Raw genomic sequence first — 25634 nt, 5'->3', positions numbered from 1 at the left:
AGACCATTATCTTCATCTCTCTTTTCTTTTTCTGCATATTAACTCCCTTTGAACAAATGTATATTCACAACTTTTTCTAAGAGCAGGGTACGTCCCTGACTTCTCACCTATTTCTAAATTTCAGAGAGGATATTATCAACTGAAAATCAAATTCTTCACCAGTCCTGCCAATTCAGGGCCACAGCAGCAGCATCATGTAGGTGACTTAACTGGAGCCCCATGAAATACCAGGTCTACCTATCTGTCAGCCATTCAAGCTACTGTGCTTCTGTTGTTTGTCCATTTCTCATTTTTGTACCAGTATTCCCATCCTAAGCATTATAATTACCTGTGTAACAACCTCATCTCTTTTAAGAGATTTTGGTTCTCATGATTGGAAAGGTTAAAGAGTGACCTATAGGTCACTTTCCAATTATGAAAACAAAAAATTAAGAAATATATATATTTTCATTATTTCACTCCATTGTTCAAAAATCTAAAAGGCCTCCAGTGGAAGAAAATCTGGTGTCTTCAGCCTTTCTAGCCCTTTGGAATGGGATCTCACCGAAGCTCACACCCCCTGATTTCTCCAGCTGCCTGTCTTGTATGCGCTGCTCATGGTCTTCCCCACCTGTCTCCCATGGCTCATGCTTTGCCCACTCTCCACTGCTAACTTTTACTGCTACTGCGTGCTCTCCACACATCATCTCTTGGCCAGTTCCTGCACTTGAGTGTGCTTAAGAAACTACTAAAGTACCTTTATAAAATGTAGGTTCCTGGTTCCACCTCCCCCTCCAGAGGTTCATAGGTTTGGAGTTAGCACAGGAAAGCTGAGGTTTAACAATCACTCTAGAAGATTCTGCAACAAGTATCTATAGGGCACACTGCTATAAGCAAAGTCAATGGGAGCAAATTTCCTTTTTAGTGTTTTCCTATTTTTCCTTTTGTCTATTTGCATAAACAGATTCAAATTTCCTACACTTCTAGATTTTACTCAAGCCCTTAGTGGCCACCTAACTTTATCCTATGCTGAGAAAACAAAACCATGAAAGAAGAATGCTCCCATTTTCTAATCAGCTACAAACCTACCAACTTACAAACTTACCTCCATCTGCAATCAGATTTTGTTCTCCACTGCAGAAAACCTGCTGAGGCCTTCCCGTCACATTAGAATAAAACACATGCCCCTTATTCTCCAATCTGAGGCCTTCTACCTCTCCCTGAAATTCTCTGTACCCCACTCACTCTCTCTGCCCCAGCCACACTGGCCTTCTCTTTATTCTTTGAGCACAATTGCACTAGGTATTCTCTCTTTTGAAATGCTCTTCCTACAAATTATTCTTTGCCTGTCTCCTTGACATTCAAGGCTCAGCCCTCTGTTGTGCTTCTCTGACTCTTGTCTGAAGTATCCATATTCCAGGGTACTCGCCAATACAAAACTGTGTTCTATTTTCTACAGACCACCTATCACCATCTAAAACCTTCTTGCTTATTTATGTACCTGTTTGTTGTTTGTTCCCTCACTGGAATACAAGTTCCATGAGTGCAAGACCTTAATCTGCCTTATTTCCTGATTTGAGTTCCTATCAATAGCCTGTAATTTGGAATTCAATAAATATGAATTGAAATCTTGGTATGTTTCCTCCTATAACAATGAAAGAAGTATCCATTCTGCTGACAAATTCAGCTCCTTTTCCTGTATTCATGATCATGTTCCATACCCTCTTGCCTTTGCAAGGACTTTACTTCTGCAGATATCTCCTACCTTGCATCATCAATGTACCTCTTTCTGTATGATCATCCCCACCAGCATTTAAGTATACCCCAGGAAATCCTTTATGGACCTTCTCATGACCCACTGGAACTCCATTTTCCTGTCCCTCTTCTTGTTCTTCTCAGCAAAACTTTTCATTGACTACTTACTCAAATTTCGTGATCTCCTTCTCCACTTCAGACAGGCTTCTTCCCCACAGTCTCCTGAAGCTGTTTCTTGCAATGTCGCTACTGACCCTTATGCTGACAAATCCAATGGTCATTTTTCTATGTTAATCTTTCTCAGTCTTTCAGCAAAAACTGATGACTTCCTTTCCCTTGAAACCGTTATCATTCTCATCTTCCAAACCAAGACACTCTTACCTGTTTTTTCCATACTGCTCTGTTGACTCTTAGTCTTTTTTGTTCTATCTCTAAATATTAGAGGGTCTTGGGGCTCAGCCCTGAGCCTCTTCTTTCTTCATTTCTTCTTCCTAAAAAACCTCAACTCATCTTGTCTCATGGCTTTGAATACTATTTATATGTTGACGACTCATATTTATTATCTATAGTTCTGTCCTCTCTCCTGAGCTGCAAACTGCCTACTTGGCATCTTGATGTGGATGCCTAGTGTGTTAGATATACCAAGTCTGAATGGAAATGATTCTGAACACAATTCCCTATCTCAAGGCCACAACACACACACACACACACACACACACACACACACACACTCCTTTTTCAGGCTTTCCATCCTCAGAACAGGGTAATTCTATCAATTGTGTAGCCCAAGTCAGAAGTCCAGAAGTCAGGAATCCTCCCATTTCCTCAGCCCCACATGTAAAACAACAAAAAGTCTTGCCAATTCTATTTCTAAAATATATCCACTGCTCAATCCTTTGCCAAGCTTCATTTTTTTTTTTTTGGCCCTAAACTGTACTCTTTGCTTCTAAAAGTAAGCAGTTCGATCCACTCTCTACCCAATTGCCAGAATATTCCTTTAAAAATGTAAGTCAAGCCTTGTGATTCTTCTGCTTGAACTCTCCAATGACTTCTACTCAGGATAACATTCACGTATCTGTGGTCTAAGAAGCCCTTCATGATCCCTCCTGCTGAGTTTTCTGACTTGATTGTGGACCATTCTGCTTTGCTCATTGCATCCCAGCCACACTTGCCTTCTGTCTGTCCCTGGAGCATACCAAATCCATTCCTCCTGTTAGGCCTCTGCCTAAAATACTTGTACCCAGCAATTTGCCTGGCTGCTTCCTTCTTCCTTCTTGTCCTTCAGTCACAACTTAAATGTTGCCTTTTCACAGGCCTTCCTTAACCATCATAACTGAAGTTGCATGCCACCCTGTCCCTTCTCCTTCCAGTGCATTACATTGTGACATATCACTCTATTTCATATTTCATGTTCAGCACCTTCTTATTTATTTCCTGGTATCTATTTACAGTCTGTCTCTTTCTGTTGGATTATAAATTCTATGAGGGTGGGAACCTTGTCTCTGATGTTCACAGATATGTCTCCTGTGCTTAGGACCGAACTTTGGTTAATATGCATAACTGTTGTTAAACTAAATAACAAACAGGGAAAGACTCTCTAAAAAAAAAAAAAGATATTTGTTTGGGAATAGAACATTGCAATGGGAATATGTGTGTAATTATGAATTGTGTGTATATTCAAGGAAGTAAAAGAAGACAAAGGTTTTTAAAGGAAAAATACGAGGATTACATAATTGTTTTAGAATAATTATCCTTGGCTACAAAGACCAATAACAAGGGTGATGCCAGTTTGAGGTTATACAGGCAGATGCCGGAAGGATGTTCTTGTAGGGTTGCAGTGGCTTTTGTGCACGGTTGTGGTTTTTCAGTCTTTTATGATAGTTTGGGTTAACAGGTATACAAGCATGAGAACCCTGTTTTCATGGCCTTCCCTGGCTTTGTCAAGGTGTTTTTTGTTGTTTTTTTTTTAATTACATTAGTGACTCTATTTTGATTCTGACAACTTTCACATCATCATTCAAAACTTGCTTATCAAATAGGCAGGAAACCCAGTATTAAGGTATTTGATTATATGAATTATCAGTCTCAATAATGATTTTCCCTCCTACCTGCTTTCTGACTAAAATTTCAGTTTTATTTTTATTATCCTATGTGTTTGTTTTTCATCCATTTCAAATGGATTTCCAAGCCATTCCAGGTAAAGTCCCTGGGCCCAAGTAATTAAATATATCCCTGTTCATTTAACTCAGAAACTGCTTCGCCTGGTAGTTTTAAACATGGTTGGAAGGATATATGTCTGAATGTCAAGTCACCATCTTTGATCTTCAATCCAGTCATGATCTCCTCTGAGTTTTACTCCTGGCTACAGAAAGATGTGAAGAGGGTCCAGTGACCCTCAAGAAAATTTGTATTACTTGATGGCCCATGGCTTAACCTTCCCTTTTCTGATATGATCTGCCTTGTGACTTGGGATTCTGGCTTTCGTTACTAATGAGGATTGATGTTCCCAAAGGAAGATAGCCCTTAAGTCTCCTTATTGGAAATGAGACCCTCCCATTTTTTATCATCCAGAAAGTGTGATCCGTATCTCCTTCCATCATGGAAAGTTATGCTGTGAAGCACCCTTCTGCTTTTGCTATTTCTGGATCTTCATTCCATCTTCGTCCATGTCATTGCCACTGATTAAATCTTGTAAATTTAAATTGGTTTTCCAGCTTGTGGAGGATAATTTGATATTGTCCTTATTTACATTTGATAATTACAGACTAAGTCACTTGACTAGAGTCACTAGTACAAGTAGTATCAGGATCATGAAGTTTGTCTTCATTGAGGTCAAACCCTGATATTCCGTATAGAATCTTGCTATTTTGCACAGAGTAAGCACCTGGAGACTTTTGTAGTTGTTAATGGAGAAAACTAAAGAAACTGAGGAAATAAATAGAAGGGGACCTATAGTGATATCTGGCTCCCAATAATGATGCCTATTCTTAGAACCAGTCTTTGTGACTTCTCCAGTAGTAGTTTGGGGTCACAGCTAAGGTCTGGCTGTGTTTTGGGAGCTTTGTGTGTGACCTTGTGTCAGTTCATCCATGTTTATACTTTGACTTTCACCCGTACCTGTCTCAGACCTGTTTGAAAAAGGAGATTATAAATTTGATATTTAAATACACTGCTATTCTAGGAGGGCCTTACAACTGAGTACTTTCTTTTTTTGCCTGGACTACCATCTGATCTGGAAGAAGAGTTAACTTCTTGTTTTCTGCTTGTCAGTTTAGGGCGTTGAAACTTGAGCTCGTTCTCATACATAGAAAAATGACTTTTCCAGCTATATCCCTAACTGTATCATTGCTATAGTTTCTTACCTATCTCCTAGAATAACTTCTGTTCCATTATTAATAATAATATTGTTACTTTAAGTCACAGGAATCTGTGTTGAAATGACTGTCCCTTTATCTAGTTCCCACCAGAAAGTATTTACTGAGTTCTCTTTGGTGGCGTATTACTCTACTAGATTAACAGAATAAAATAATGAAGAATAATAAACATATTTTCTCCTCTCTAGGCATTAACGGTTTAATAGCTAAGATAGTTATGTAAATTCATGAAAGTAATTTTCAGGATCATATGTGTACTGAGCTTTTACAAGATCTCTTATATACTTTAGTTTCTTATGCTATCCTGGGAAAGTTTGTATTTAAAGATTTTTACCTTTTTGTCCCACAAATTCACAAATAGCGTACATTAGTTATGTGCAGTTTTTTTGTGTATAAATAATACCTCATTGAAGCTGGGAAAAATATTAATATCCACTCCCCCTACCACCCTTATAAAAAAAAAATCAAAACATATGTACTCATCCTTCAAGGCCCTTGCCACATGCCTTTCCTGTTTTCCCCAGACCCTGACCTCACTGTGAAAAAACAAGCAAACAAACTAAAACCACTAATTTTTACTTGTAAGGGTGAAGGAGATGGAACAATTCTGAGGATTTTCTGAAATTTTATGAAAAATTACTTTCTCCATCTCTGAAGTCTACCCTAAAAATTCTCTGAATCTCTGAGCTTATTTCTGTGTATATTCACCCTTACTGCAATGATATGCATTCTTCATTCCATAAAATATTGCCCTATTTTAGACTTACATTCTAAAGATCAAAGTTTTCAGGATAATTTGTAACAAGGCAGAAGCAGAGAAGAGGTTTTAGCCTCTCTTGGTTTTTATGTTTCTGTAGCCTTTGTCTCAGGTCTTCAGGTCAGGGTAAGTTTCTGCCAAGGTTTCCTTTTGCTAAGCCTAAAATTCAGAGTAACCAATCTTAAGTTTGCTGTTGAGATATCTTGCAAATACAAATGCTTTCTTGGGTATATCAAGAGGCATTCTTTATCACCTCCCTAGAGATCTTCAAGTGGTCAGTTGCTCAGCAGTTCTGTAAAGGTGAGTAATCCTGTAATAGAGGCATATTTGGTTCTGTCGCTGTATCTGGATGAGATAACACGTTATGTTTAAGATAAAAGACCAGTAAATTCACATGTCATCTCAAGTGAAGAGGGCTCCTGAGTGCTCCATGCTTCCTTTTACTCCTAGGGGCACTGGGTATGAGGGTTAAGTCATGATAGCTGGCCAAACCTATTCATCCTGTGATCTTTATGACTTTGATCTATGGTATCCATACTGTGTTAGGGTGAGGTTAGAAGTTAGAGACAAGGGATGTTAATATTACCTCATCCTCATCCCATTCAATTCAAAAAATACTTTTAAGTAACTACTAGATACTAAGCTCTAGACCAGACAGTGGGGCCTGGGAGTGACATAAAAATGAATCTGATAGTCTTTGCCTTTGAGAAACTCCTACACTAGTTGTAAAGGCTGACTCTTAAATATATATTGTACTATGAGGTAGTTCTCTTATTTAAGAAGTGCTATGAGGTCATAGAGAAATAAATCATAAATGCTACCTAGAAGAATTAGAGAAATATAGGCCCTCTGAGCAGAGGAAACAGCATTTGCAAAAGCATAAGTGTGCAAGAACATGATGTCTTTGGAAAAAATCAGTGTTGTTGGAGTATAGGCTACATAGTGAGGAATGGTAGTTGATTAAATGGATTGGAGCTTACTTGTAAAAAAATCTATGCATTTTTTCCCTATAAACAATGGTAAGTCATAGTAAGTTTTTAAATGTGCAGAGTGGCATGACCACATTTGTGTTTTAGAAAGATAATATGTGCAGTAGTATAGAAGATGTACCAGCCCAAGGGAGAACAATTAGAAAAGTAAATTATGTCATTCAGTGATCCAATGAGAGACTACTGCAATGACAAAATAGTTGGTTTGGAGAGAGATTTCTGGAGTCCAGTCACTAAACTTCGGTAAGTAATTGAATGAAGAGAAGAGAGTAGAGGATGAGTTAGAGGATGAGTTACAAAAAGGAAATGATCACTGTGAGTTTTTTAAGGCAGAAGACTTGGTAGATGATATCATAGATTAACAGAATATGTATAAAAATGGAAAATGAAGACTATAAGTTATAACTGACCACAAATAAAGTTGGCATCCATGCACAGAAATGCAGACTGTGTGCATTAAACAAGTAGTGTTCTAGAGTTGACTGATCCTTTGGAAAGTTTTGTAAATGTAAGAATTTCTGTGAGTAAACATAAGCAGGCCTGTCAGCAAGTCTAGTCAGGTTGAGATTTAATATAAAATACAAAAAGTCTCCAAAAAGTCTCCTGAATCCCAGCCCCAAATTCTGTTTGGGTTGATTTGGTTTTCTTTTGTAGATAAATCATGTGTGAGTTATAGAGAACTCCTTTAGGACTCTGTGATTACACACATGGGTATTGCATTTGGGTCGACAATGACATATTCTTGTAATAAAGGGTGAGTTGGCAGGAGACAGCTCCAGGGTACATGGATACCAGAACAGCAGTTCCAACCAGAAACCATCACTCTTCCAAAAGAGATCTGAGTAATTGCCACATACTTTTTAAAATAAATAAGCAAAAAGGAATCACCTCCCCGATCCACTCCAGAGACACTGTTTCAAGATTACCAGCTAGAGAGGATCCCTAGAAGAGAAGGAAGTTTTGGCTGCTCTCTTCCAGTTTTAAGTCTCCAGTGCTACTGACCAGGAGCTTGAATTTCATTTGGCTTTAAATTGTATGAGTCCTTAATCTGTCACCCCTGCTTGTCATAAATGATATTCTATTCTCTGCTATTCTTTCAGTAGAGAAAGAACTAAGTTTTTCTAAAATGTAAGTCTAGCTGGGAGATGATCACTCTTTTTTATTTTTATTTTTATTTTAAGTTCTGGGGTACATGTGCAGGATGTGCAGTTTTGTTACAAGGTAAACGTGTGCCACGAGATTTCTCATCTCTTTGTCTTTAGATATCTACTCTTTGGTGACTCATCTGCTACATGTATTATCTCAGACAATATTGTAACCTGGGATAATGACATGCCTTTTAATGAATGTAAGTAAAACAATCTCTTTATTGCACCCTATTTAATTCCTCTTGTCCCCTTCCAGAGGGAAATTGGGCATCTGCACACCAAAGTGAGTAGCCAGGAGGGTTTACACTTGGTTTGAGTAGCTCTAGGCACACAGCTATGACTTACCCATCTTCCTCATGGCCCCCAATCCTACCACACTTTCCTTTGTTTACTGTTCTTTGATGATAAGTTATTTCATAGTGAGTAAATGCTTACATCTAAAACATTCCGGGAGATTACACACTGCCAACTTTATTCCATGCAAAAAGTAAGCCACCCTAGGTCCCTTCTATAACAATTTATCTGTGGTCTGGGGCGGGGACTGGTGACCAGCTCATAGCTTTTCGGTTTTTATCAGCCAGTTCCATATATCTTTTGACCTTGCTACTTCCTATTTAGAATCATCTTTGAGATCAGGATACAGAATTTCAACAAAATAGGTAAATTGTAGGCTGAGTTGCAGTTTGGATTGCAAGAATGAAGAGAAAATTCTCAGAAAGTATAATATTCTCTCTTTCCCCACCTACTCCTTAAAAAGGTATTCCTTGTAAGTCACTCCCAGCCATCCCCCATGGGACTTTGACAGCAGCAGCAGGGAGAGGGGTTTGCTATGAAATCATCAGTGCCATATTGGATGTAATAGGGAAAAGCTGTTTGACCTCTTGGATGAGAAGTCAATGCATTGCACCAGCAAAGATAATCAAGTTGATGTCTGGAGCTCTGGAGCAACCCTCCTCTTCAGTGTATTACTCTTACTTGAATGCTCAATTATAGAAGTTGAAAATGGAGTTGTGGAATCTGGATTATGTTCATTTTTTTAAAATGATACATGATATTTAAGTGTAAGCTTGGTTTTACCCTGAAAGGCAGCAATGTAATATGGTGTCAACTAAACAGCAAACAGAATCCTCTACTGCCAAAGTGCTTCAGGGGTGAGTTGGGCTGAAACTTCAGGATCTAGAAATAAAACAAGGTTTTTTTTGGGAAATAGATATATGGTACCTATGGAAAGAGCAGAAGGAAGATAGTATATGTGGTTGAGTTTTCTAGTTAAAGAGTTTTTTATTGTTGTTGTTTGTTTTGTGTTTCTGTTTTTGTTTTTTTGAGATGGAGTCTCGCTCAGTCGCCCAGGCTGGAGTGCAATGGCGTGATCTTGGCTCACTGCAACCTCCACCTCCTGGGTTCAAGCGATTCTCCTGTCTCAGCCTCCCGAGTAGCTGGGATTACAGGCATCCAACATCATGCCTGGCTAATTTTTGTATTTTTGTAGAGATGGGGTTTCACCATGTTGACCAGGCTGGTCTTGAACTCCTGACCTCAGGTGATCCACCTGCCTCAGCCTCCCAAAGTGCTGGGATTACAGACGTGAACCACCACACCCTGCCTAGTTAAAGAGTTTAAAAGTAAACTTTGAAAGTAATATCTAAATGTTGCAGATGTAGGACTTTTTCTTCTTTTGTATTTTGGGGCAGTGCTAGATCTGTGTTATTGTAGGGGAAATTAAAAGATGCTTTTTTTAAAAAGCAGATAGCACCAAAGTCAATGATTAGAGATTTTTTCATACATATATATATAATTATCACATCTTATCCATAGGTGTGCTTTGAACATATATATGCCACTCTTCTCTGTCTTCTGGAATGCAGACCAAAGATGTTAAATTGATTCAGTTGAGTATATATTATACTGCAGATTCTATATGTATAAAGACAACAGTTCTCGAAAGTTACCCTTACTGAAACCAAGTATAGCACTGATGTGATGAAACAGTTTGGCTGTATCTTCTTATGTCAGTTTTCACTGAAGACCTCCTCTTGGAGCCAAAGGGAAGTTAACTGAAAGTTCTAGAGGTTGGCAATTTTCCCTTTATTCTGAGACTCCCTCAGAAAAGGCGTGCATAACAAAGTAAATGTAAACAATATCCTTCATGGTTATTAGGACAAGTAAATGAAGAATATGAGGCCATTATTCAAAACCTCTGTTCACTTCCTGTGGCTTTTTCAAAGTGTTCCAGCCTCAAGTCAGGACAAATCACCTGTACTGAGGCTCTAGTGTCTTCAGCAGCAGGACCAAAAGTGGTCATCTCAGCCTGTACCCCCAGTTGTGTGTTTGAAGCAGCCATTGAATAATTAGTATGTTCCAGGTATTGTACTTTCTCTGTTCATGTACTTTTAGCACTGGATTCTCACTATACCTTATGAAGTAGTTTGCGTTATACTATAGACTAAGAAACTGAAGCTTAAAGAGAGTAAGACTTGCCTGAGGTCACACAGCTATTGAATGACCGTGGGGAGTTGAAACTAGGTCCACTGAGCTCAAATTTCCCTAATCCATGGTACCTCCCCACATGTAACTATCGTGCCACTAATATGTTATTTTCATGTGCTAAATTTGCCTTTTGTTTCATTATTAAAATTGATTAGACTGAGAACTTTTGGATACATTCTTTTCATTATTATTGTTTGGTCAAGATGATTTATGTTGATCTGTTTGCTGAGGATCAAGAAAAAGGTAAGAATTTAGGAGTTTGGGAGTAAGCAGGGAATAAATAAACTATACATATTTCTAAGTCTGTTTCTGAAAAAGTTATGTGATCTATATTTGGATATTTTACCTACATTTGAATATTTTCTCACCATGATCAGTATGTCTACCAAGTTTCTTTTCTACTTTTCAGGGATTTCCTGTGGCTCTCCTCCTCCTATCCTAAATGGCCGGATTAGTTATTATTCTACCCCCATTGCTGTTGGTACCGTGATAAGGTACAGTTGTTCAGGTACCTTCCGCCTCATTGGAGAAAAAAGTCTATTATGCATAACTAAAGACAAAGTGGATGGAACCTGGGATAAACCTGCTCCTAAATGTGAATATTTCAATAAATATTCTTCTTGCCCTGAGCCCATAGTACCAGGAGGATACAAAATTAGAGGCTCTACACCCTACAGACATGGTGATTCTGTGACATTCGCCTGTAAAACCAACTTCTCCATGAACGGAAACAAGTCTGTTTGGTGTCAAGCAAATAATATGTGGGGGCCGACACGACTACCAACCTGTGTAAGTGGTGAGTATGAAAAGAAAGCTGGGTTGGGAGGTTGGGGTCTTGCCTTTCTGTGCAGACCACGTTTTGTACCCTCCTGAAGGACAAACAGTGTGAACATGTAATGATGAGGGTGGAAGAAGGAAACAAGGGAAAAGGTGAAAGTTATGGCTTCTTCATGGAGGCATATAACTGCTCGTTCAAAAAACATCAGTTGAGCAAAGGAGTTTAAAGTACATGGAAAAATGTAATAAAACATACCTAATAATTGAGTAGGGTAAGTTTTGCAAGGATGGGGTCAGAGTTTGTTGGGGATGTGGGAATGGGGTGGTTTTCAACTGTATATCTGTGTTACTGTTAAAATGAGAAGAACGGTGGGATCTTATAGCAAAAATACACCCAATGGATTTGAAATTAATGTATAAGTAGCTGCTAATACAGTCTGGCACAGGTGATATCCTGCTCTCTGTGGTCTCTGTAAACATGTTTTGAAGTTATCCACTATTTCCCCAAGTCATCTTCTGAGCCATCACATTTCAAATAAATGCCTTTGAAAATAGGGACCTACTGTAAATTATTCATTCCTTCTCTTTTGGTTTGGTTTATGTTGCTGCTGAAATATAAATCTGAATTTGAATTCCACAATTACAAGAAATGGCAATATTTGACAAAAATTATACTATCAAATTAGGTATTTTCTTAATAAAGAACAATATTGACAAATTTTAAGCAGATTAAAGAGCTGACAAAACTGTTAGTATAAAATGGGATTCTGTTTATTGATCGATTGATTGATAAATAGATAGCCTTGGAGGAAGGAGATCTTAACGATAGTTACAAAGCGCAATGGCTGCTGAAAACAGTTAAGCCTTTGTAACAATTTAGACAGACATATATGTATGGACATGGAAGGATATCGTATACATGTCGCTAAGTAGAGGAAGTAAGGCATAGAATATGTATTAGTTGTACACACACACATAATATAGGTGTATATATGTATCATGCATAGGATCCCAATAAACTATATTGCCAATATCTACCAGGATAGCCCTTGAAATGATAGCATGCTACTTTTGGAACAGAGAATAAGCTTAAGGATAGGGTGAGAATATAGGTGAAAATTGACTTTTTTTGGTAATTGAAATTTTTCACAAGGCAAATGTAATTCATATAGTGTAACTAAAAATGAAAAATAATGTACTATTTATGGCTATTTGTGGCATAAAATGGATACACTTAAACCACACCTGTTTGATCTTTAAAAGACTAGGTTGAAAGTTAATACCAACTGGCTACCATAGATCATGTGTCATTTATTTAAATCCATATCCTAAGTCAGCATCTCGATCAAGCTTGTCCAACTCGCTACCTGTGGACAGCATGTGGCCCAGGATGGCTTTGAATGTGGCCCAACAGAAATTCATAAACTTTCTTAAACCATTATGAGATTTTTTTTTTGCAATTTTTTTAGCTCATCAGCTATCATTAGTGTTAGCGTATATTATGTGTGGCCCAAGACAATTTTTCTTCTTCCAATGTTGCCCAGGGAAGCCAAAAGATTGGACCCCCTTGATTCTAGATTGTGAAGGATGCATCATCTGACGGCTTTTTTTTCCTGGTATGTGTGTGTAAAGTTTTCCCTCTCGAGTGTCCAGCACTTCCTATGATCCACAATGGACATCACACAAGTGAGAATGTCGGCTCCATTGCTCCAGGATTGTCTGTGACTTACAGCTGTGAATCTGGTTACTTGCTTGTTGGAGAAAAGATCATTAACTGTTTGTCTTCGGGAAAATGGAGTGCTGTCCCCCCCACATGTGAAGGTACCCTAAATTTACAATCTATTTTAAGAATCTGGGCTGTTCTGTTATTTGCCATGCATTTCTCATCTTTGGTTTGTTTTTTAGAGGCACGCTGTAAATCTCTAGGACGATTTCCCAATGGGAAGGTAAAGGAGCCTCCAATTCTCCGGGTTGGTGTAACTGCAAACTTTTTCTGTGATGAAGGGTGAGTGTCAGGATTATTTATGAGATTTAATTCATTTGGCTTGTGTGTGCGTGGTGTGGACTGTGAAACCTGCAGAAGTCTCCTCTGTGAGGATCTCTGGGCAGTCTGGGGTAGGGTTGTGAGAGGTAATGCTGATAAAAGGAACAGATGCACACTGATTGAAATGAACTTGTCTTGAATTGTAAGTAGAGGCTGCTGTTCTTCAGCACAAACTGCCTAATAGTTCTGAATGACAACCTTCTGTCTCCAGGTATCGACTGCAAGGCCCACCTTCTAGTCGGTGTGTAATTGCTGGACAGGGAGTTGCTTGGACCAAAATGCCAGTATGTGAAGGTAGGCTAGGCAACTATGGTCTGACAGCACTGCATTCTCAGCTTAACTAAAAGCTTTTGGTTCAGTCATTACCTTACAGACTCTTACTGAACACAGAACTCCTAGAGATCTTTAAGGATATGGGCTTCACCAAAGCATCCTTATTTTTTGTTTCCTCAAGTAAAATGGGGTTCCTAGGCTTTCCCTCCTCTGAAAGCTATGCAGACCTTCTAAGTAGGTGGACCATGTGCATAAAGAAAATCGTGTATTTGGTAAAAGAAATCAAAGGATCAGCAGAGTACATATACTCAGGAATGAAGCTTGAGAATCAATCTTCTAAATTATGTTGCTTTAGCTGCCTTGATTGATTCATTATAGACTCGGATATCACTGTCCTAGGATAGTGGTATCAAGCAGCATCTGGGGCATTCTTTGTTTTCAATACACCTATGATCTTGTCATTTCTTTCTGCAATTTCCCTAGAAATTTTTTGCCCATCACCTCCCCCTATTCTCAATGGAAGACATATAGGCAACTCACTAGCAAATGTCTCATATGGAAGCATAGTCACTTACACTTGTGACCCGGACCCAGAGGAAGGAGTGAACTTCATCCTTATTGGAGAGAGCACTCTCCGTTGTACAGTTGATAGTCAGAAGACTGGGACCTGGAGTGGCCCTGCCCCACGCTGTGAACTTTCTACTTCTGCGGTTCAGTGTCCACATCCCCAGATCCTAAGAGGCCGAATGGTATCTGGGCAGAAAGATCGATATACCTATAACGACACTGTGATATTTGCTTGCATGTTTGGCTTCACCTTGAAGGGCAGCAAGCAAATCCGATGCAATGCCCAAGGCACATGGGAGCCATCTGCACCAGTCTGTGAAAAGGGTGAGTGTTCCGGTACTCAGAAAAGGTGCTTCTGATTCGTTTTCTGAAAAATTAGAAGAAGGGGTTGTGGGCTTTAAGTAGGGCCTTGTCCAGTTTATACTCCCCTCAAATCTACTAAATCTAATCAATATAAATTTTGTAGAGGGCATTCTTATCACTAGCCCCCCACCATTGTTTTATTTTGTGGGAATATGCTTGGAAAAAATGTTAGGAATCACTAAGTTTCCCATTTCTATAGGGGAAAAAATGAGGAGAAAAATGCTTGTTTGTCTTAATAGTGACTTCTTAAAAGAGAAGTCATTCAAGCCCTCATTCCTAGGGATATATCAGAATCTCCCATAAAAAACATACAAGATGATTCCTTATGAAGGGAAGAGGCAGGAGAGGAGTTGCAGCACCCAGTGGAAAGTGAACAAGATCTGCAGCAGCCTCTGTGCAGAAAACAACAACAACAACAACAACAAAAGATTGGGAAACTGTGATCTAAAATTACCCAAAGCTGGTCTGCAACATATGTTCTGTATCATACAGCTGACACCAGAGTGGAATTATAGCATGAATATCAATTTCTTTGGCTCAGTTTCTTTCTGTGGTTGTTTACTTAAGCAGTTATGTTATGTTTTGTTTTTGTCCTTTCATTTAGAATGCCAGGCCCCTCCTAACATCCTCAATGGGCAAAAGGAAGATAGACACATGGTCCGCTTTGACCCTGGAACATCTATAAAATATAGCTGTAACCCTGGCTATGTGCTGGTGGGAGAAGAATCCATACAGTGTACCTCTGAGGGGGTGTGGACACCCCCTGTACCCCAATGCAAAGGTGCCAGGCCTCAAATGTAGACATTTTGTTAACTTTAAGATTGCCTTGAATTAAATTCTCATCCTAGTCTCTTTTCTTAGTGGCAGCGTGTGAAGCTACAGGAAGGCAACTCTTGACAAAACCCCAGCACCAATTTGTTAGACCAGATGTCAACTCTTCTTGTGGTGAAGGGTGAGTGAAGGCTGACTTAGTCTGACCCAAGTCCGGTGTATCAGCACACACTGCAGGCTCTATGTAAGAGTTTGTATCAGTACACCCTGCAAGCTCTATGTAAGAGTTTGTCTCATAGGTGCTTGCCTGTCACATGGTCATGGAAGTGTCTATCATACTATTTTTCCATGCATGGAAATTATGCCTGTGCAATGAGAAGTTGGTGCTGATGTTGGCTACATTTTTGTTGCTATTGCTTCTTGGCCTGAAAGTAGTGAGTCTGCTTGGGAGCCATGGCTCTTGCCTAACTTAATGGTCACCTGATAGCAAAATGACATACGTGACTCTGTCTCTAGGTACAAGTTAAGTGGGAGTGTTTATCAGGAGTGTCAAGGCACAATTCCTTGGTTTATGGAGATTCGTCTTTGTAAAGGTGAGTAGCAAAAATGATATAGGAGCTGAAATAATGTGAGATCTATACATTTCCTGGGAGATTTTTGTTTTGGGACATGTTATGAGAATTAGAGTATTAGATTCTGTTCTATTGATTCTGCCAATAGTTATGGTTGCACAGTTTTACCATGTCTTTCTTTTGCTACCTTTTTCTTCATCAATAACTTAAATCTACTTTGTTACTGATTCTGTTTTGTGGTTTACGATTATGGGAATAATGACAGCGGTGAGTATATGAGCCACCATCTTAATTTTGGGTATACCACAGTTTAGTGGAGAGAGTAAGGGATAGGTGTCAGATCTGAATTCACATTCTGTCTCTACTGCTTACTAGTGTGAGACCTTGGACCACTTGTACAACTCCTCTGAAACTCTAGCCTTTCTTCCGTAAAGTTTGCATAAGACTACAGACTAGGAGGTCCAGAGAATGTAAATAAAAAGTAAAAAGGACCAGGCACAGTGGCTCATGCCTATAATCCCAGCACTTCGGGAGGCTGAGGGGGGCAGATCACAAGGTCAGGAGATCAAGACCATCCTGGCTAACATGGTAAAACCCCATCTCTACTAAAAATAAAAAAAATTAGCTGTGTGTGGTGGCATGCACCTGTGGTCCTAACTACTTGGGAGACTGAGGCAGGAGAATCACTTGAACCTGGGAAGCGGAGATTGCAGTGAGCTGAGATCACACCACTGCACTCCAGCCTAGGCAACAGCGTGAGACTCCATCTCAAAAAAAAAAGTAAAAAGAAACGTAGAAAATTTAAAAAACACTACAGACTTCAAATTATTCAAATTAAATTGTACTATTGCTACTTTCTGGATGAGGAAACTGCCTATCACAAAGTAGGCCCTCATTCAACAATAAGTTTTCTCAGCTAGTCATATAAACCATCATATCACCTCAGCACAGAGTAACCAAGAAAGCATAATTCTATTACCCTGTGTCTTTTATTCTCCTATTGCCTAATTAAAAAGAATTCTTCTTTTAATTAGCAATTTACTACTGGGCCTAACTAACTCCTAATGTGATGTTGATCAACCACATTCACTTTTAATAAAGATTTTCTTTCCTATGAAATGTGTTTAAATTGAATTTTACATACTTAATGAGCTTTCACACAACTCACATCATGAAAATGTACCCATACCGTCCAGGAAACAACAGATTCATAACCAGCTTCATTTGGTGGTTCTTTGTTCTTTGGTGTCTAATACAGGAACTCAATTCTACAGTATCTTTTCATCTCTCTAGAAATCACCTGCCCACCACCCCCTGTTATCTACAATGGGGCACACACCGGGAGTTCCTTAGAAGATTTTCCATATGGAACCACGGTCACTTACACATGTAACCCTGGGCCAGAAAGAGGAGTGGAATTCAGCCTCATTGGAGAGAGCACCATCCATTGTACAAGCAATGATCAAGAAAGAGGCACCTGGAGTGGCCCTGCTCCCCTATGTAAACTTTCCCTCCTTGCTGTCCAGTGCTCACATGTCCATATTGCAAATGGATACAAGATATCTGGCAAGGAAGCCCCATATTTCTACAATGACACTGTGACATTCAAGTGTTATAGTGGATTTACTTTGAAGGGCAGTAGTCAGATTCGTTGCAAAGCTGATAACACCTGGGATCCTGAAATACCAGTTTGTGAAAAAGGTAAAAACCCAATAAGGGGGAAAAAAGGAGAGATTTACTTAATTATTCTTGTTTATTATCTCCCACCCAAAACTGCATCATGGAAAGAGGCAAGAGGGGCACAGATTACTTTCTGTTTCTTCCATCCTATAATAGATGTTCTCTGTGTTGTGTGTGTGCATGCAAATGCCCCCTTGGATCTGGGATCTATTCAGGGTAGATAATGAGAGAGCCTTTTTAAAGAGCAAACAGCATTCAGTAGTGAATTTGAGCTTCATGATCTTTGGCATCAGAGTTTCAGACTGTCTGTCCAATGTTGTACACTTAGTGTTCTTGAGTAGAAATTCCTCTGTGTTGGTATTTATGTAGGGAGTTTTTCTCTTCAGGCTGCCAGCCACCTCCTGGGCTCCACCATGGTCGTCATACAGGTGGAAATATGGTCTTCTTTGTCTCTGGGATGACTGTAGACTACACTTGTGACCCTGGCTATTTGCTTGTGGGAAACAAATCCATTCACTGTATGCCTTCAGGAAATTGGAGTCCTTCTGCCCCACGGTGTGAAGGTACTTTAAGTTCCAGAGTTGTCTTTCTCTTTGATATGAGACATCTATAAATACTGTAATTCCATCCTTGCTTCTCCAGAAACATGCCAGCATGTGAGACAGAGTCTTCAAGAACTTCCAGCTGGTTCACGTGTGGAGCTAGTTAATACATCCTGCCAAGATGGGTGAGTATGAAGTGGTCTATTCTGAGAAAAGGTCTCAACCTTGTTTTGTGGATTAACTTGACCTTCAACTTGTCTTGGTGGCATCCTTTAGAGGCTCCTCATTGTCACAGGCATGGAGAATATGAGGTTCCAATGGCCTAAATAGCAACTCTGACTCTTCAGTCGTCTCTTGACATGGAAAGGGCTTTGCTTAACTCAAAAGTAGTTTTTTTACTTGGAGTAGAAAAAAGTAGTTTTTTACTAGAATTTCAACTCCTCTCTGCCAAAGTTCTTATTTAGAAGTCCCTTTTTGCATGCAGTTTGAAGAGATATGATATTGGGAACAGGAAATGCATTATAATCTGTCTCTCTGTAGGTACCAGTTGACTGGACATGCTTATCAGATGTGTCAAGATGCTGAAAATGGAATTTGGTTCAAAAAGATTCCACTTTGTAAAGGTAAGTTAGAAAAAATAAAAGCCTGACAATGGTAATGGAGGATTAGAGAGGGCAGGCCCCTGAAGAATTAGTCTACTGCTGCTTCAGCAGTCTTAGGCGTCTCCCTCATTGGAGGTTAGATAAGAAAAATCTTATGGTGTTGGTCAGCATTGACACTGAGAAACAACATTGTCAAGTAGGAACTGTTTTTCATGCATCTGCTAATTTTGCTAACAATAACAAAATATATAGCCCATATTCCTAGGTCATGGGAACATAGCTGTATTTCTTTCTTCCTTCACACTTTACTCTATTTTCTGAATTTTTATGGAGTATATAGTACTCATATAATCACATTTAATAAAGCTGTTTTTAAAAAAAGCATAATCCATATTCCAAAATTTAAGTTATTTTCTAGTTATGTGAAATATATGCAGTTGCATATTGTCATTTGTACCTGAATGAAGACCGCTCACCTTGAGGTACTAGCTGAAGTAGAACTCCCTAAATCTCTTCTGCAGTTATTCACTGTCACCCTCCACCAGTGATTGTCAATGGGAAGCACACAGGCATGATGGCAGAAAACTTTCTATATGGAAATGAAGTCTCTTATGAATGTGACCAAGGATTCTATCTCCTGGGAGAGAAAAAATTGCAGTGCAGAAGTGATTCTAAAGGACATGGATCTTGGAGCGGGCCTTCCCCACAGTGCTTACGATCTCCTCCTGTGACTCGCTGCCCTAATCCAGAAGTCAAACATGGGTACAAGCTCAATAAAACACATTCTGCATATTCCCACAATGACATAGTGTATGTTGACTGCAATCCTGGCTTCATCATGAATGGTAGTCGCGTGATTAGGTGTCATACTGATAACACATGGGTGCCAGGTGTGCCAACTTGTATCAAAAAAGGTAAGATACTTGGAAGGGATAAGTTATGGGATGTTGTACAGAATAAAGAAAAGAGGTTTTGAATCTGCACTTGACATTCTGCCTAAAGAAAAGCATCTAAGAGCTAAGGCAGTTATATTGTTTTACAAGATATCTGTCTTTTCCTATCTTCTCACTTGATTGTTTTCTCTTTCCTTTCTCAGTGTATTGAGCAATAAATAGTACATGAAAGGATAATGGCTAACTTCCAAATTGATAGCATCTCCAAAAATTGTTATTGTTATGACTTTAGTGTAAGAAAAATGCACATACATTTTTGGCAAATGTTTGGCAGTAATATTGCTAATAATTTGATATTTAAGGCTATGTTGCCAGCCAGAAAGAGAACTTTGGGTGTTCTGGAGAATTAATTGGCCCTCCAACCCATTGAATTGTCTTTCTTGTAATTGTAGTTATCATTTGGCAGCCTTATTCCTGTCCATGACTATCTACAGCAGAGGCTGTTTGGCAACGGTTGTCTTTGGCCAGCACAGTAATCTTAAGTGAAACCCATCTTCAGTTTAAGATAAATAGTGAGCTTGCGAGCCACAAGAGCCCCCTTTGCTTCCCAGCAAGGCACCAGTAACTTGAGCTGAGCAGTGGCTGCCACTTTTAGAAGGACAGGGGCTCTCTGACTTGTCGTATCTGGTGGCTTCACTTCCTAGCTCTCGTAGGCATTTGAAGGTGTAACCATGTCTGCTATTTAAAGGGAAAGGAAAAGAAAACTGTTGGCTGATGGATTACCATTGTGAACTGTATCCATTAATGTTTCATTATCTTATTTTTTAACACTTTTCTTCAAATCATATTGGCTATCGGTAGGAAATGCAGATCTCCATCCAGTGTTGCTGGTCTGGGTGGAATGAATGAATGTTTTTGGATACCAGTTAGTTGGCTTGTTGCTTCTGGCCTTCCTGTATCGCTATCACCCAGAGATAGTGCAGGCTATGTGTTCCTCTGTGCTGAGTTAAAGACCCTTTCTTATTGGTGTCTAAGCCTTCATAGGGTGTCCACCTCCGCCTAAGACCCCTAACGGGAACCATACTGGTGGAAACATAGCTCGATTTTCTCCTGGAATGTCAATCCTGTACAGCTGTGACCAAGGCTACCTGCTGGTGGGAGAGGCACTCCTTCTTTGCACACATGAGGGAACCTGGAGCCAACCTGCCCCTCATTGTAAAGGTGCTTTGTCTATTTTTTATTCTTATTTTTATATCAAATTTGTGCCAAATAGATATATTCAGTTGGGTACTTTCAACTTAAAATAGCCAAAGAAATGAATTAACTGTCTGATTACGTTAAAGGCTTTAATTAGATTAATACAATCATTAATCTAAATATCTCAAAATAAGAAAAAATGTCTCAGGCTGTAGTCTATCTGGTGAATGACCACTTATGTAGTCCTTTACACATAGAAAGTTGGAGTTATGTCTGTAAATTAAACAACCAAAGCACAGATTGTATTTACACACTGTAGTTACAGTTATATTAAGTGTGTATTTGATAAAGTACCAATAAAAAGCACAGCAATGTTTTGAGAATATTTGCTGAGTGTTGGTGGGATTATGGGTACATTTTTAATAAAAGTTTCAGAAAGTCATTTTCATTGTCATAAACAGTGCATATGAAATATGACTAGTAAATTAGTGTCTAGTATTCGTTGAACACTTTTTACTCTATGCCAGACACTGTGCACAGCACCTGACATGCATTATTTCATTTAGTCTTCATGAGAGCCACATGAGGTTGGTGCCATGATTATCCCTGTTTTATAGATGAGGTTTCAGTAGCATGGAGAGATTTGGAACTTACTCAAAGTCACACATCTAGGAAGTACTAGAGCCAGGCTTCAAATCCAAGATCTCACTGTGTTAATCCATTCTCACACTGCTAATAAAGACATATCTGAAACTGGGTAATTTATAAAGGAAAGAGGTTTAATGGACTCACAGTTTCACATGGCTGGGGAAACCTCACAATCATGGCAGAAGGTGAAGGAGGAGCAAAGGCACATCTTACATGATGGCAGGCAAGAGAGCGTGTGCAGAACTGTCCTTTATAAACCATCAGATCTCATGAGACTTATTTACTATCACAAAAACAACACAGGAAACCCCACCCCCATGATCCAATGACCTCTCACCAGGTCCCTCCCATGGCGCATGGGGATTATGGGAGCTACAATTCAACATGAGATTTGAGTGGGGACACAGCCAAACCATATCACTCACACTATTGATGACTACACTGAAAAGAAGAAAGAAATGAGAAAGCACGCACATGTATGAAGAATTAGAGAGTAAAACTAGAAGCAGAAAAAAACAGTAATTCAGAATACTTCATAATATTACCAATTCGGCTCTCACCATTTCTCCAAGAAGCCATTAAAATTATCCGTCACTGTTTGGATAGAAACTGAAGCAAAAAACACAAATATAATCTGGCTTAAATTACCCAGAGGTTATTGAGATAGAGGGCTGACAGTAAAAGATTGTGTCTAGGATATAGCCTTATCCTATTTCAGTGCAGCTTTCCTTACTGAGAGTGAAACAGGTTGGTTTTATAAATCTTTCTATTAAGGGAAATTTCTGCTTTCTTGGTAAAAGGCCAAAATATGACTGTGCTTGAATTAGATTTCTTTAATTTCAGAGGTAAACTGTAGCTCACCAGCAGATATGGATGGAATCCAGAAAGGGCTGGAACCAAGGAAAATGTATCAGTATGGAGCTGTTGTAACTCTGGAGTGTGAAGATGGGTATATGCTGGAAGGCAGTCCCCAGAGCCAGTGCCAATCGGATCACCAATGGAACCCTCCCCTGGCGGTTTGCAGATCCCGTAAGTACCACGGGCTTCACCGCTGCTTGTAACTGGCTAACGGAGAGAAGAGAGTGAGAGTTTCCCTCAGTGTGGAGAGTCCTGGGTTTTAAATTGACATAGGTTTGTGACCAGTTGTATAATTACAGAGGAACTTGAAGTCAGTGGTCTATTCTAGAAAAAGCACAGCTTGGCCAGGTCCGTGACTTCTGCCTGTGATACCAGAATTTTGAGAGGCTGAGGCAGGAGGATTGCTTGAGCCTAGGAGTTTAAAACCAGTCTGGGCAATGTAGTGAGACCTGGTCTCTACCAAAAAAAAAAAATAATAATAATAACCAGGCATGGAGGTGTGCACCTGTGGCCCCAGCTACTCGGGTAGCTGAGATAGGAGGATCACTTCAGCCCAGGAGGTTGAAGCTGCAGTGAACCATGATTGCACCACCGCACTCTAGCCTGGGCAACAGAGTAAGACCCTATCAAAAAAAGAAAGAAAGAAAGAAAGAAATTAAATAAAATAAAAAAGAAAACGGAAAAGAAAAAACACAACTTTCTTAGGATGGGCAAAGTGAAGAAAAGAAAATAGAAACACTAATTTAAAAGGAGCAAAAATGTGAAACAAGCAACCTGAAATTTTGAAAGGAGTTGCTGCGTAGACCACCCTACGTGCTGAATCTGAGTTAATAAGTGCTTACAATTTGACAGGGAACTCCAGAAATAGGTTAAATAAATAGTTGTTACAGTTAATATTTGCATTCTAACCTGAGAAATCTCTGATTATAAAGTTGAGTATATTGGTTTTGTCATTGGTGGACTCCCCCAATCTACTTAGAGTGAAAAAAAAAAAAGGCCAGTGAGTTGCTACATAAGAAACAAATGGATATAACTCAAGGTTCCAATACATCTTTTTTATCTGTTGTTTTTTGTTTTTGTTTTTGTTTTAAATAGACACAACGTCTCACTATGTTGCCCAGGTTGGTCTCAAACTCCTGAGCTCAAGTGATCTTCCCACCTTGGCCTCTCAAAGTGCTAGGATTACAGGCATGTGCCACTGTGCCTGGCCCCAATACATCTTTTAAATCGACTTGGAAGGGAGCTAGAGTTGATTTCTGGGACATTACCATGAAACGTGGGGCTACATTGAATTATGACACTATACTGATAATCATTTTCATGATTTTGTACTATTTTTAGGTTCACTTGCTCCTGTCCTTTGTGGTAAGTCTTCTTAAATACTTGAAGAAAAGCTCTGGGATCTAGAACTAGAAATACCATTTGACCCAGCCATCCCATTACTGGGTATATACCCAAATGACTATAAATCATACTGCTATAAAGACACATGCACACGTATGTTTATTGCGGCATTATTCACAATAGCAAAGACTTGGAACCAACCCAAATGTCCAACAATGATAGACTGGATTAAGAAAATGTGGCACATATACACCATGGAATACTATGCAGCCATAAAAAATGATGAGTTCATATCCTTTGTAGGGACATGGATGAAATTGGAAACCATCATTCTCAGTAAACTATCGCAAGAACAAAAAACCAAACACCGCATATTCTCACTTATAGGTGGGAATTGAACAATGAGATCACATGGACACAGGAAGGGGAATATCATACTCTGGGGACTGTGGTGGGGAGGGGGGAGGGGGGAGGGATAGCATTGGGAGATATACCTAATGCTAGATGACGAGTTAGTGGGTGCAGCGCACCAGCATGGCACATGTATACATATGTAACTAACCTGCACAATGTGCACATGTACCCTAAAACTTAAAGTATAATAAAAAATAAATAAAAAAAAAAAGCTCTTATAATATTTTTTAAAAATATGTAATGCTAGAGGTCCTATATCCTATCTGATGATATATTTAATTCATAGGGAATGTTCTCTTTTTGGTGTTTTAAAGATACTTCAATGTACATGTCACATTACAAAATGTCACTTTGGCATAGAGTTGGATAAATTATTTGAACAGCCAGCTCTTTCTTTTTAAATTGATATTTTAGTTTTTATTAACTGTTGGTGTTTGGCTTGATTTGGTCTATTGAAATAGGCAGGCTTCTTCTGCTGTAGCAAAATATATTTCACAGCTGAGAGTTAAATGTTATGCAAAATTATAAGAACCTGGTGTCCTGTGCGCCTAATTTCTATTCTTGAGATTTCTCTCTTGTCACCTCAGTGACAAGATTGTTACTAATGAAACTAAAAGGAACAGAAAAACTCAGTGAAAAGTTGACTGGAACCTTGTGGTCATGTGCTTGGTGCTTTAGATTAAAGGTGGACTGGATCAAATCAGAAAAACCTTAAGCTCAACTATGATTATTCAGGAATTCAGCATTTATGTCCAAGAAGAGTTAAGTATGAGTCACATAACATTTTCCCCACCACTAGCAATAGGCCCTACAATCAATCAGAACAATGTAGGTGATCGTCTTCTGGCATTTGATACTTGCTGGATTTTTCTTCTAGGTATTGCTGCAGGTTTGATACTTCTTACCTTCTTGATTGTTGTTACCTTATACATGATATCAAAACACAGAGAACGGTAAGTTCAAATGCAAATACTTGATTGACCAACATGCACAAATGGTTTTGGCTTCTTGTCTGAAACTAAACACAGAAGCACAAGTTATGTGAAATAAATACTGCAATGTGATAACTAAATGAAGTATCTCGTGCTATACAAAAGGAAGCCCTTTCTGTAGGACTTAAGAGATATCAAACACTTAGCTTATTTTATTGAATGATGTTTATTCAGATAGTATATTGTAAACAACTCTAGAGAATAGGAAAAAAATCCCAGTGGGAACGACTGCAAATACTTTGGTGTATTCGTATCTGATCTTTTTCGTATATTTTTTCTCTCTTTAAACTGAAATTTTGTCATTTTCATCTTCTGTCTTGATTTTTTTCATTTAGACTCATGTTTATGTTTTTATGTCTTTAAGTCATGTTTTCAGTTACTAAATAGCATATTATTCTATTCTGTGTATTTATATATGTATTTATGTGTTTTAAGTTCCTTCCAAATTTACTTTGATAATATATAAAGATAGGAGTAGCACCTTTGGCTAAACCTTTTTTCATACCCACTTATTTCCTTAGAATAGATTTCTGGAATTACTAAAGATAAGTGCATGAGCATTTAATATACTTGATAACTATTGTCAGATGATGTGCCAGGAAGTTTGT

General features: G+C 38.9%; 1 protein-coding gene across 5 annotated transcripts in view; it reads left to right on the top strand.

Moving 5' to 3' along the window:
- CR2 (complement C3d receptor 2) overlaps nt 1-25634 on the top strand; it is a 36262-nt gene that overhangs the window by 1415 nt on the left and 9213 nt on the right. Inside the window, exons 2-20 of one of the 5 annotated variants that reach the window (XM_054674326.2) lie at nt 8117-8202; nt 9818-9890; nt 10899-11285; nt 12899-13087; nt 13172-13271; nt 13522-13604; nt 14067-14474; nt 15118-15294; nt 15375-15465; nt 15801-15877; nt 17150-17557; nt 17923-18099; nt 18179-18263; nt 18619-18701; nt 19202-19594; nt 20609-20794; nt 22262-22447; nt 23618-23641; nt 24912-24987. In XM_054674326.2, the coding sequence (XP_054530301.1) occupies nt 11210-11285; nt 12899-13087; nt 13172-13271; nt 13522-13604; nt 14067-14474; nt 15118-15294; nt 15375-15465; nt 15801-15877; nt 17150-17557; nt 17923-18099; nt 18179-18263; nt 18619-18701; nt 19202-19594; nt 20609-20794; nt 22262-22447; nt 23618-23641; nt 24912-24987 (2819 nt within the window). In that variant the 5' untranslated portion in view covers nt 8117-8202; nt 9818-9890; nt 10899-11209. The remainder of the gene's footprint in view (nt 1-8116; nt 8203-9817; nt 9891-10898; nt 11286-12898; nt 13088-13171; nt 13272-13521; nt 13605-14066; nt 14475-15117; nt 15295-15374; nt 15466-15800; nt 15878-17149; nt 17558-17922; nt 18100-18178; nt 18264-18618; nt 18702-19201; nt 19595-20608; nt 20795-22261; nt 22448-23617; nt 23642-24911; nt 24988-25634) is intronic. The other 4 variants (XM_063810009.1, XM_054674312.2, XM_063810015.1 and 1 more) reach the window with 4 other exon arrangements.

Source organism: Pan troglodytes, chromosome 1 (assembly GCF_028858775.2).
Source record: "Pan troglodytes isolate AG18354 chromosome 1, NHGRI_mPanTro3-v2.0_pri, whole genome shotgun sequence".
NCBI lineage: Eukaryota > Metazoa > Chordata > Mammalia > Primates > Hominidae > Pan > Pan troglodytes.
The sequence above is the reverse complement of the archived record's forward strand: the minus strand, read 5'-3'. Positions and strand labels throughout refer to the sequence as shown.